The 12,308-nt window shown below is 40.5% G+C and overlaps 1 protein-coding gene across 12 annotated transcripts in view; it reads left to right on the top strand.

The window, feature by feature from the left end:
* Positions 1–12,308, top strand: part of NEK11 (NIMA related kinase 11) — a 278,743-nt gene that overhangs the window by 102,124 nt on the left and 164,311 nt on the right. For 8 of the 12 annotated variants that reach the window (XM_070376243.1, XM_070376222.1, XM_070376227.1 and 5 more), the window contains 4 exons: positions 559–708; positions 802–880; positions 1,307–1,342; positions 3,722–3,807. The exons of 2 other annotated variants lie outside the window; for them this stretch is intronic. In XM_070376243.1, coding sequence (XP_070232344.1) covers positions 559–708; positions 802–880; positions 1,307–1,342; positions 3,722–3,807 — 351 coding nt within the window. The remainder of the gene's footprint in view (positions 1–558; positions 709–801; positions 881–1,306; positions 1,343–3,721; positions 3,808–12,308) is intronic. 2 more of the 12 variants (XM_070376269.1, XM_070376236.1) reach the window with 1 other exon arrangement.

The raw sequence follows: 12,308 nt of genomic DNA, 5'->3' as shown, positions 1-12,308 counted from the left end.
TTCATATTCCTGAAGGGAGAATTTATGCATATTAATATGAGCTGCAGGCAACCACTCTCCCACCCTATTTGCAAATGGATTCTATTTAGAAAACTAATAAAGATATCAGCTTCCTTTTCAAAATTCTTGGGCACACATTAGAGGGAAGGCTAGGCTAATAAATTTAAATTTCATTTTGCATATATAACACTAACTGAACTGCCTTAGGAAGACAGTTTTTATCTGCATTTTATTTTTCCTTCAAAGAGGTTAATTCAAAGATTCCTTACTACCTTTATCAAATATTTATTGAGTCCCTACTCTGTATAGGCATATTCCTGTTGGATTGTTTGCTCTCCTCTGACAAAAGGTGTTCATTCAAACTTGCATTTTGTGCTTTCTTCTTTCAGTTTTTCCTTTTTTTTTTTTTTAAAAACATGTATTTAAGTAGAAAACAAAGTGTATGTTAGTGCCTCACATCCAGTGCCCTAGCACATCTGAGGTTTTGTACTTTGTATGATGATCAAATTTAAAAGAGGACATTTATTCCTCATTCAGATTCTTTGACTATGTCTTCAGGTCCCTGGCATGCATTTTGTATGAGATGTGCTGCATGAATCATGCATTCACTGGCTCCAATTTCTTATCCATTGTTTTAAAAATTGTTGAAGGAGACACTCCTTCTCTCCCTGAGAGATACCCAAGACAGCTGAATGACATTATGGAAAGGTATGGAAAGAAATGTATTGCTGCATAAACAATTTTAAATTGTGCCTCCATTTTAGTTCACTTGAAAAATAATCTTCTTTTTAAACATTACAGCATGTTGAACAAGAGTCCTTCATTGAGACCATCTGCAATAGAAATTCTAAAACTTCCTTACATAGATGAACAACTACAGGTATTTAAAATGAAAGGGATACTGGAAAGTACATATTAGCATTTATATATCTTCTAGGACTTGAAGATGTGCTGCATTAAAGAATCAGTCAGAAAGAAGAAACAAGAAATATTTTAAAAGCTGGGGGAAATTGTTAGTAGTCAGTCTCTTTGCCAAAGTAGGTGTATGGACTCCAGTTCCCTGGTGCCCCAGATATGAGAAGTTAGAATTGTAATTTTCTCCCTAACAGCAATATCCGTCCTTAAGAACTCTTGACTCACAAATCTTTTCTCGATACTTTGTAAGTGTATTCCTGCCAGTATAGCAATGTTCTACTAATGATGCAAAATCTGAAGGTTTCATTAGGCCTTTATTATTCTACTCCTTTATTTTGTATCCTAATAATACTTTTTATTGCTTAGCTGAGTTTATTTTGTTTTCCTGTAGATTAGACATTCTGATGCAGAGAATCTGCCTTCAATGGTAAGAAAACAGAAAATGATATCCTTTCAGGAGGTTTTGTTTTTGTTTGTTTGTTTTAGATTTTATAGGCTTTTATAATCCAAATCCCTCAGGGAGATTTCCTTTAATTTTATGAATAATTTTAAGTGGACCCATAAAGCAGTCATTCACCTTCACAAATGGGCACACCTTTTCATCAGTATCCAGTTCTCAGTCCACAGGAAGCAGGGATGCTGACTTGATGTGCAGTTGTTAGTGGAGCACCCGGGATTGTGCTGACATTCCAGGGCTGGGGGGAGGTTGGTTAAATGACAGGCATAGATATGGCTTCTGTCCTTTGAAGCTTGACTGCTAGTAAGAGGATCCAATAACCGAGTAAAAGTAAGCAAGTAAATAAAATAATTGTAAACTATCAGAAGCACTACGAAGAAAGAAAACAGGATGCTGTGAAATACAGTAAAGGAAGGGCTTTGTTGGTCAGAGAAGGAGTAGGTTGACGTTGCAACATCAGTGAGACAATGAGAAGCAGCCAGCCCTACAGAAGCCTGAGTGAGAATGTTGGGATCACATGGAGTGGGTGCTACAAAGCTCTGACTTTGGTGATATTCCCTGGAGGAGGAACCCCTAAAGATGTGAGATGAGGCATGACAGGAAGAGGAGGTGGTAGGAGCTCCCTGCTGCTTGTAGCTCTCCCTGAATATAGCTGTCCTCTTGTCTGAGGGCAGACTTCTGAGAAGAGGCTGGTTATTGTGATCAAAACCACAATGAAGGGTATGTGAGCTGACAAACAAACAATTCACAAGGTATCCAATGGATTCCCTGGGAATAGGGTGAGACAAGTGAGGCATTTGCCCTGGTGCAAAATTAAAGAGGATGCCCAAAACTCGGTAATCAAGATAAACTGTGTTGTAATGCAATGTTAAAAAAATCCAAAGTGATGCTAATAAAAAATCCATAGTATCAAAGTACTGAAAGTTCAAGGACAGGATCCAACAAGGCTAGGATTAAGGTGAAGCTAAAATGAAGCAGGACACTGCAGAGCTTTCCCAGAGATGAAAGTCCCTCCATGGCCACTGTCACTGTATAAAAAGGCCTTTTTAGTCTCCTAGCTCTCGCCTGAGTTCCAAAATGAAGACTCAAACTGTTACTAATTAGAGAAATGAGGGAATGCAGAAACAAAAGAAAAGCAGTCAAGCAAGAAAAGTAAGATAGTCTAAATAATAGTTCCATGAGTCCTAGGTCTCCCCCCAAGGGATATATATAATGATCTGTTGCATACCTTTGAGTTGTTCTGCAGAATCTAAGACCCCCTACCCAGGTGGTGACTATATGATGACCACCAGTACGTAGACCTCAGACTGGTTGATGATTAAGATTTCCAAAACACCACCCTACCTGTCACCTCACCATCTACCAGTCCTAAGGAAGTCTCTGAGCTGCAACCCTTGCCCCAAACGTTGCCTTTAAAAAACCTTCCCTAATGTCATGTACACACTGCTATATTCAAAACGGATAACCAACAAGGACCTATTGTTTAGCACATGGAACTCTCCTCAAAGTTCTGTGCCAGAGTGGATGGAGGGAGGGTTTGGGGAGAATGGATACATGTACGTGTACGGCTGAGTCCCTTCACTGTTCACCTGACTCTACCACAACATTGTGAGTCGGCTGTACGCCAACACACACATTTAAAGTTTGGGGAAAAAAACAACCCTTCCCTGAAAGCTATCAGGGATTTTGGGTCTTTTGAATATTAGGTGCCCATTCTCCTTTCTTGGCACCCTGCAATAAACACTGTACTTTGCTGCACCACAATCTGGTGTCAGTAAATTGGTTCCCTCGAGGGGGAACCAGGGCTCCGCCCCAAGGCTGCACTGTTGTGTTTTGCCTACTCCTCCCTTGTCTCTGCATCCCCTCCCTTCCCTGATCTACAGCTATTTGAACCTGCCCTTGGGAATCAGGGAAGGTCATGGAGGCTGAGTCTGTTCCCTGTAAACGAGAGAAACAGGTAACACAGATAGACTTTCTTGCCCAGGAGCCCCATAAGTTTCTGCTTGGTTTCACTGGGAGTGAAGACATTGTCCGCTAACAGCCCTGAGGTGGGAGAAAGCTGTGTGTTCTTGGAGCTGAGAAAAGGCCTATCTGTGTCTTTGTGACTGGAAGTGAGAGAGCAGGAAGAGCAATATGAGGTTAGAGAGGTGGGCAGGGGCCTGACCCCACAGGAGCTGCTGTGTAATGTTTTAAACCCTTTACAGAAGGAAAAATGTTACTGGTGGGTTTGATTTCAAGCCCCAGACACGGTCAATAGTATCACACATCAGAAAAGGCCCCTGGTCATTTTATGCCTCTTCATCCCTGAAGAGGATTCTTTAAGGCATGATATGGCTGTTCTTTTTTCAGGACCTGATGTGTCGATATTCAGAAATGGCCCTGGAAGACAAGAATTTGAATAGTCAGGAGGAGGCAACTTATATAATTAATGCTGTGTAAGTAATTGCTTTATTTAAAAAAAGCCCATTGAGTATAAATGTTAAATGCATTTATCTTAAAAAATCTATTAGTGATAAGCTGACTGCATGGAGTATCCTAGAATTCACTTAAGTCTTGCCAAGAAATTAAGGAGCTTCAGTAACTTGATGTTTCAAATCCCTTTGCCCGAGGTGGTAGCAAATTGAAACCATAAAAGGTTAAACCTCTACAAACCTCTACAAACCATAAAAGTTTAAACCTCTACAAAGCTACAAAGCTTACAGATCTGCAGGGTAGCTCTGCAGTTGCACTGTAAGTATATAAAGAAATTTATCTTTCAAGCATTTAGTGACATTTATGCTTATGAACATTCAGATTAAGCATAAATGGCTATCACATATTGTTAATTTAACAGGAACTGGCAGAGTATCTAGAGTCTTGGAATGATTGAAAATAAGCCAGAATTTACTTTCTTGAGATGTACATAAGAACTAGAGAATGTGTGTTTCATATTTCTCTCTCCTGCCTGATTCAGAGTTCCTATGCCATAACTTACAAGAGCCTAGAATACTATTTTATGTCAGAATAGCCATGTGCAGCTGTGCAGGCTGTTACTGCACAACTCCAGAGGGCACCACTGATGAGACCAAATCTATAATTTTGCTCACGGAACTGTATTTAATTTTGTGAGGACCCAATGAGAGTGACAGTCCCTCCCAGAGCTGTGCAAGGCTGTGAAGTAAGAACTTTAGCCATTAACAGCTTGATCTTCAAGGCCAAATTACACAAATATGCTTCTCTATCTCCCAGTCCGGTGGTTTGTCAACTGTGCTGTGTTTGTCTTCCATATCCACATTCAAACTGAGGGAACTGGGCCACCAAAGGTATTCAGTCATTTTTTAATGCATGGTTTCCAGTTAAAATACCCTGTACCTTAAGAGATATATCTTTAGGCATGCTCCTGTAACCTAGTTTTCTTGGGTTACTACCTAATTTTTCAAGAGTGCTTGGAACTTCTCATTTTATTTTGTTAACAGGATACGTGACAATAGTAGATACCTTATCTTTAAAATAATGGACTTACTTGAGCTATCAATTTGCACTGTAATTGTGAAACAGTTTGCCTGTCCTTACAATTTTCGTGTGCTCGGATTCAATTCTTTGGGTGGTCTTTCACATTATGAGATATTGATTTCAAATTGTCACTGTTATTTTCAAGATATATGACTCTGTTTTGAGGGTTCTTTTTGGTCTTACAAAGACTAAGGGCATATGTATTCCTGAAAACTGCATGGCCCCTGGAGGTTCTGGTCCAAACTATATTCCAGAAGAATGAGAACTGCCTAGCAATCATTAAAATTTCCTCATAGTGTTTCTTCAGGAGGGAGTTGAGTGCAAAAGGCATTCCATTATTGGGCTATAATCAAGCCAAATGCCATTAAGAATGTGGCCGCAGACCTTTCAGTACATTTAACATATGCATATTACTTTAACTGAAGAAAGAGGCTCTTGAATAATATTGGCTAACATTTTCAGAGTTAATGACCGTATGCTTTGCTCTGTTATAAGCTCTTTGCCTGAATTAGCTCATTTAACCTCAAAGTGACCGTATAAAATAGGTACTATAATTAGTATTATTTAAATGATCATAGAGAGCTTAAGTAACTTGTCTAAAGGCATATAGCATGTAGCCTAATGCAGGAAACCCTGGTTCAATTCTTGGGTTGGGAAGATCTGCTGGAGAAGGGATAGGCTACCCACTCTAGTGTTCTTGGGCTTACCTGGTGGCTCAGATGGTAAAGAATCTGCCTGCAATGCGGGAGACCTGGGTTCTATCCCTGGGTTGGGAAGATCCTCTGGAGAAGGGAAAGGCTACCCACTCCAGTATTCTAGCCTGGAGAATTCCATGAACTATATATTCCATGGGGTTGCAAAGAATCAGACACGACTGAGTGACTTTCACTTTCACTTTGAGAGCTAGGATATGAACCCAGTGAATGTTCTTAACCACACAATTAATCACTATGCCATGAAAATACCTACTGGGGAGGGGGGGCTTTCAAGATGGCAGAGGAGTGAGATGTGGAGATCATCTTCCTCCCCATAAATAAATAAAAAATACGTCTGTATGTGGAACAGCTCCTACAGAGCATCTACTGAACACTGGCAGAAGACCTCTAAGCTAATCTCCATGTAACAGGGTAGGGCAAAAGAAATCAGAAAAAAAAAAAAAAAAAGAGCCAGAGGGATCAGGACAGGGGATCAGGACAGCACCTGTGCTTCAGGGAGGGATCTATAAAGGAGGAAAAGTTTCCACACACTTGGAAACCCCCTCATGGAGGGAAATGGGGGCAGCTTCAGAGCCTCAGAGGGGGGAGCATAGCAACAGGTGAGCAGAAGGCAAAGCAGAGAGAATTCAGTACAGGGATCAGTGCTGACCAGCACTTCCCAGCCTGAGATGCTTGTTTGCATGCCTGCCATGGTGAGTCGGGGCTGGGTGCTGAGGCTCAGTCTTTGGAGTCAGGCCCTAGGAAGAGGACAGGTTTAACTGCCATGAAGATAGACTGCTGCTGCTGCTAAGTCTCTTCAGTCATGTCCAACTCTGTGCGACCCCATAGACGGCAGCCAACCAGGCTCCCCCGTCCCTGGGATTCTCCAGGCAAGAACACTGGAGTGTGTTGCCATTTCCTTCTCCAATGCATAAAAGTGAAAAGTGAAAGTCAAGTCACTCAATCGTGTCCAACTCTTAGCAACCCCATGGACTGCAGCCTACCAGGCTCCTCCGCCCACAGTTGAGGGAGTCCAGGGGAAAGCCTGGGCCAGCCAGAGAGACAAGGGACTTTCTAACTCTGAACGCTTGCAGATGGCAGGACACCACCTTTATAAGTGCCAGAGGCAGGATGGGCCACTGCTGCAATCTGTGACCCCAGGAGTGGGTGTGAAGGCTGCTGCAACTGCCATCAAGCTGTGAGCAGGCAGGTTACTGCCCATACCTTACTGGGAGCCTGTGTAGTCTGGCACTACCGAGGGACCCACAAGCTGGGGCCAACATCCCTGGGAAAGCATATTACTTGCCTCAGGCAAAAATCCCTGCAGGCCTCTGCTACCACAGACACTCCTCACATATCCCAGCTGTGTCTGCTGTACCTCTCCTGCTCCCCAGCCCGACTGAACAATGAGCCCTACGCAGCTGCTGCATTTGCTTCCCTGGTGGCTCAGCTGGTAAAGAATCTGCCTGCAATGCAAGAAACATGGATTTGACCCCTGGGTTGGGAAAATCCGCTGGAGAAGGGAACGGGCTACCCACTCCAGTCTTCTGGCCTTGAGAATTGCATGGACTGTACAGTCTATGGGGTCACAAAGAGTCGGACATGACTGAGCGACTTTCACTGTCTGGGCTGGGAACAAACAATGGAATGTGGCCTACAAACAGAGGTGGGGCCAAAACCAATGCTGAACACGAGGAGCTGTGTGACCAAAGAAGAGGAAGGGAATTCACCTCTGTAGCTGCAGGTGTAGCAGGTTAAATCCCCGCAATTAGCTTGAGGCTGTGGACTTTGGGGGCAATTGTGGACTTTGGAAGCAAGTACAAGCTGGAGTAAGACCAGATCCGAGTCTGAGCTGACTCCACAGTGCCAGCAGGTCCAGAGCCCTTCCTAGACATATTAGAGGACTTTCTGAGTATGTAGATTGGCTGGAGCTCACTATGTGGCAAGGACAAGTAAGGCCATAGGAAAATATTCTTCTTACTACCACTCTCTCTGTCTTTTTTATTTTTTCATTTCATTCCGTTGTTGTTCTTTTTTTCTATAAGTGCTTTAATTTTTTGTTTTTACTTTTTCCTTTTTTAATGCTTTTTTTAAAAAAATTATTTTATTGTATTTTTCCCTTTTTCTACAGTAGTTTTTCATTATATTGTATTTTCCCCTGTGTTTTTGGTTTTGTATTTTTGCTACTCTAGTTTTTTAGTGTTTGTTTTCATTTGTATGTTTGTTTATTGGTTTGATTGCCTCTTCTTTGTTGGTTCCTCTTTTTATCCTTTCTTCTTTTTTCTTTGTGTGAGTTTCATTGTGTGTTCCTGTATGTTTAGTGTTGCTTTTACCATTTGTCATGGGGTTTTGTCCATCCATTCTTTTGGTTTGTTTGTATGTTTGCTTGATATTTATTCTATTTCTTTCTTTCTTTTTATCTTCTGTGCTATGTGGCTTGTGGAGTCTTTGTGCTCCAGCCAGGGTTTGACCCTGAATTTCCAAGGTGGAAGACTGAGTCTGGAACATTGGACAACAGCAAACTCCTGACCCCATGGAATATTAATCAATAAGAGCTCTCCCAAAGCTGTCCATCTCAATGCTAAGACCTGACTCCACACGAAGACCAGCAAGCTCCAATGCCAGATGATCACACCATACAACTAGCAAAACAAGAGCACAACACTACCCGTTCACAGACAGGCTGCCCAAAGGCATACTGAGCTCACAGACTCCCCAAAACATGCCACTGGACATGGAATTGCCCTTCAGAGAGACAGGATCCAGCTCCACCTACCAGAACACAGGCACCAGTCCCCCTGCCAACAGGAGACCTTCACAAGGCACTGGTCTGCCCCCACCCAGTGGAGGCGGAAGTAAGAGGAACAACAGCCTTGCAGCCTGAGGGAAGAAGACTTCAAACACAGTGAACTAAACAAAATTAAAAGAGAAATATGCGGCAGCTGAGGGAGGATGCTAAAAATGAAAAAGGCCAAACAAATGAAGAGGAAATAGGCCATCTGCCCAGAAAAGGACTCAGAACAACGGCAGTAAAGGTGATCCCAAATCCCAGAACTAAAATGGAGGCACGGACTGAGAAGACATGGGGACCTATAAGAAACAAAGGAGAAATAAAGCTCAGGGCTCCCTTGCTTAATCAGGCTGGGGAATAGGAGAGGTACAGCAGACACAGCTGGGATGTGTGGGGAGTGCCTGTAGTGGCAGAGGCCTGCAGGGATTTGCTACAGCTTGAGGCAGGTCATGCGTTCTTCCAGGGGAACTGGCCCCAGTTCGTGGGTTCCTTGGCAATGCCAGACTGTACAGGCTCCCAGGAAAGTGTGGGCAGTGGCCTGACAATCAACGATGAGCACCATAATGACTGAAATAAAAAATTCTAGAGGGAACCAATAGCAGAATAACTGAGGCAGAAGAGTGGATAAGTGAACTGAAAGAATGGTGGAAATAACTGAAGCAGAGTAGAATAAAGAAAAAAGAATGAAAAAAAAATGAGGACAGTCTCAGAGACCTCTGGGAAAACATTAAGTGTGCCAACATTCGAATTAAGGGGTCCCAGAAGAGGAAGATTAAAAAAGGGTATGAGAAAATATTTGAGCAGATCATAGTTGAAAATTTCCCTAACATGGGAAAGGAAATAGCCACCCAAGTACAAGAAGCTCAGAGAGTCCCATATAGGATAAGCCCAAAGAAAAACATGCCAAGACACATATTAATCAAAATAACAAAAATTAAACACAAAGAAATATTTAAAAACAGCAAGAGAAAAGCAACAAATGACATACAAGGGAATCCCCTTAAGGGTAACAGCTGATCTTTAAGCAGAAACTCTACAGGCCAGAAGGGAGTGGCAGGATATACTTAAAGTGATGAAAGGAAAAAACCTTCAGCCAATATTTCTCTACATAACAAGAATCTCATTTAGATTTGATGGAGAAATCAAAAGCTTTACAGATAAGCAAAAGTCAAGAGAATTCAGCACCACCAAACCAGCTTTACAACAAATGCTAAAGGAAATTCTCTTGATGGGAAACACAAGAGAAAGAAAAGGCCTACCAAGAAAAAAAAAAAAAAACCCTCAAAACAATACAGTAAATGGTAATAGGATCATATATATCAATAATTAATTCATTTACATTGTAAATGGATTAAATGCTCCAACCAAATGATGCAGACTGGCTGAATGTATACAAAAACAAGACCCCTATATATGCTGTCTACAAGAGACAATTTCAAACCTAGGGACACATACATCACTGAAAGTGAGGGGCTGGAAAAAGATATTCCATGCAAATGGAAATCAAAAGAAAGAGACAAAGAAGAGACAAAGAAGGACACTACATAATAATAAAGGGACCAAGAGATCAATCCAAAAAGAAATTATAACAATTATAAATATATATGCACCCAACATAGGAGCACATCAATACATAAGGCAAATGGTAGCAATTATAAAAGAAGGAATAATCAGTAACACAATAATAGTGGGGGACTTTAACACTCCACTAACACCAATGGACAGATTATCAAAACAGAAAATTAATAAGGAAACACAAGCCTTAAATAACACATTGGACCAGTAGACCTAACTGATATAGGACATTCCATCCAAAAGCAGTAGAATATGTTTTTTATCTGGAACATTCTCTGGGGTAAATTATTTCTTCTTATTTCTTTACAAATCAAGCCTTGGTAAATTTAAGAAAACTAATACTATATCAGGCATTTTTTCTAACCACAATGCTATAAGATTACATATCAATTACAGGGGGAAAATGTAAAAAACACAAACACATGGAGGCTAAACAGTGCACTTCTAAATAACCAAGAGGTCACTGAAGAAATCAAAGAGGAAATTTTAAAGATACCTAGAAACAAATGACAATAAGAACAGAGCAACTCAAAACTTATGGGATGCATTAAAAGCAGTGCTAAGAGGGAGGTTTGTAGCAATACAAGCCTACATCAGAAAACAAGAAAAACATCAAATAAACAACCTGGCCTTACACCTAAAGCAACAAGAAAAAGAACAAAAACCCCCAAATTTAGTAGAGGGAAAGAAATCATAAAGATCAGAGCAGACATATTAAGGGCAGGGAAAGATAGAGGGCAGGAGAAGGGGGCATCTTGGACTCAATGGACATGAGTTTGAGCAAACTCTGGGAGACAGTGAAGGACAGGGAATCCTGGCATGCTGCAGTCCCTGGGGTCACAAAGAGTCAGACATGACTGAGTGAACAACAACAACAAGAGCAGAAATAAATGAAAAAGGAATGAAGAAAATAATAGCAAAGATCAATAAAACTAAAAGCTGGTTCATTCCAAAGATAAACAAAATTGACAAACCATTAGCCAGAATCACCAGTAAAAGGGGGAGAAGATTCAAATCAATAAAATAAGAAATGAAAAAGAGTTTACAATGGAAAACACAGAAACACAAAGGATCCTAAGAGCCTACTATGAGCAACTATATGCCAATAAAATGGACATCCTGGAAGAAATGGACAAATTCTGAGAGAAGTATAACCTTCCAAGACTGAACCAAGAAGAAATAGAAAATATGAACAGACCAATCATAAGCACTGAAATCGAAACTCTAATTAAAAATCTTCTAACAAACAAAATTCCTGGGCCAGATGGCTTGAAGGCAAATTTTATCAAATGTTTAGAGAAGAGCTAACACATATCCTGCTCAAACTCTTTCAAAAAATTGCTGAGGGAGGAAAACTCCCAAACTCATTCTACAAGGCCACCATCACCCTGATACCAAAATCAGACATAGATGTCACACAAAAAAGGAAATCACCAGCCAAAATCTCTGATGAATATAGATGCAAAATCCTCAACCAAGTTCTAGCAAACAGAATCCAACAACACTTTAAAAGTATTCATACACCATGATCAAGTGGGTTTTATCTCAGAGATGCAAGGATTCAATACACACAAATCAATCAATGTGATACACCATATTAACAAATTGAAAGATAAAAACCATATGATCATCTCAATAGATGCTGAGAAAGCTTTAGACAAAATTCAACACACCTTAATGATAAAGAAAAAAAAACTCCAGAAAATTGGCATAGAAGGAACTTACTTCAGCATAATAAGGGCCATATACATCAAACCCACACCAAACGTTATTCTCAATGGTGAAAAATTGAAAGCATTTCCTCTAGATCAGGAAAAAGACATGGATGCCACACTTCTCACTGTTTTTCAATATAGTTTTGGAAGTCCTAGCCACAGCAATCAGAGAAGAAAAAGAAATAAAAGGAATCCAGATTGGAAAAGAAGAAATAAAACTCTCACTGTTTGCAGATGACATGATGCTATACATAGAAAATCCTAAAGATGCCACCAAAAAATTACTAGAGCTAGTCAGTGAATTTAGTAAAGTTGCAGGGTACAAAATTAATACAAAGAAATCCCTTGCATTCAAATAAAATGCCTAGAAATAAGCCTACCTGTAGAGACAAAAGACCTGTTTGCAGAAAATTGTAAGACACTGATGAACAAAATCAATGATGATGCAATGGAGAGATATAAGATGTTCTTGGATTGGAAGAATCAATATTGTGAAAATAACTATAGTACCCAAAGCCATCTACAGATTCAATGCAATTTCTATCAAATTACCAAGGGCATTTTCCACAGATCTAGAATAAAAAAATATTATAGTTTGTATGGAAACAGAAAAGACTCCAAATAGCCAAAGCAATTCTTGAGAAAGAAAAATGGAGCTAGAGGAGTCA

This window comes from Bos mutus, chromosome 1, assembly GCF_027580195.1.
Source record: "Bos mutus isolate GX-2022 chromosome 1, NWIPB_WYAK_1.1, whole genome shotgun sequence".
NCBI classification, from domain to species: Eukaryota; Metazoa; Chordata; class Mammalia; order Artiodactyla; family Bovidae; genus Bos; species Bos mutus.
This window is presented reverse-complemented; position numbering and strand designations above follow the sequence as displayed.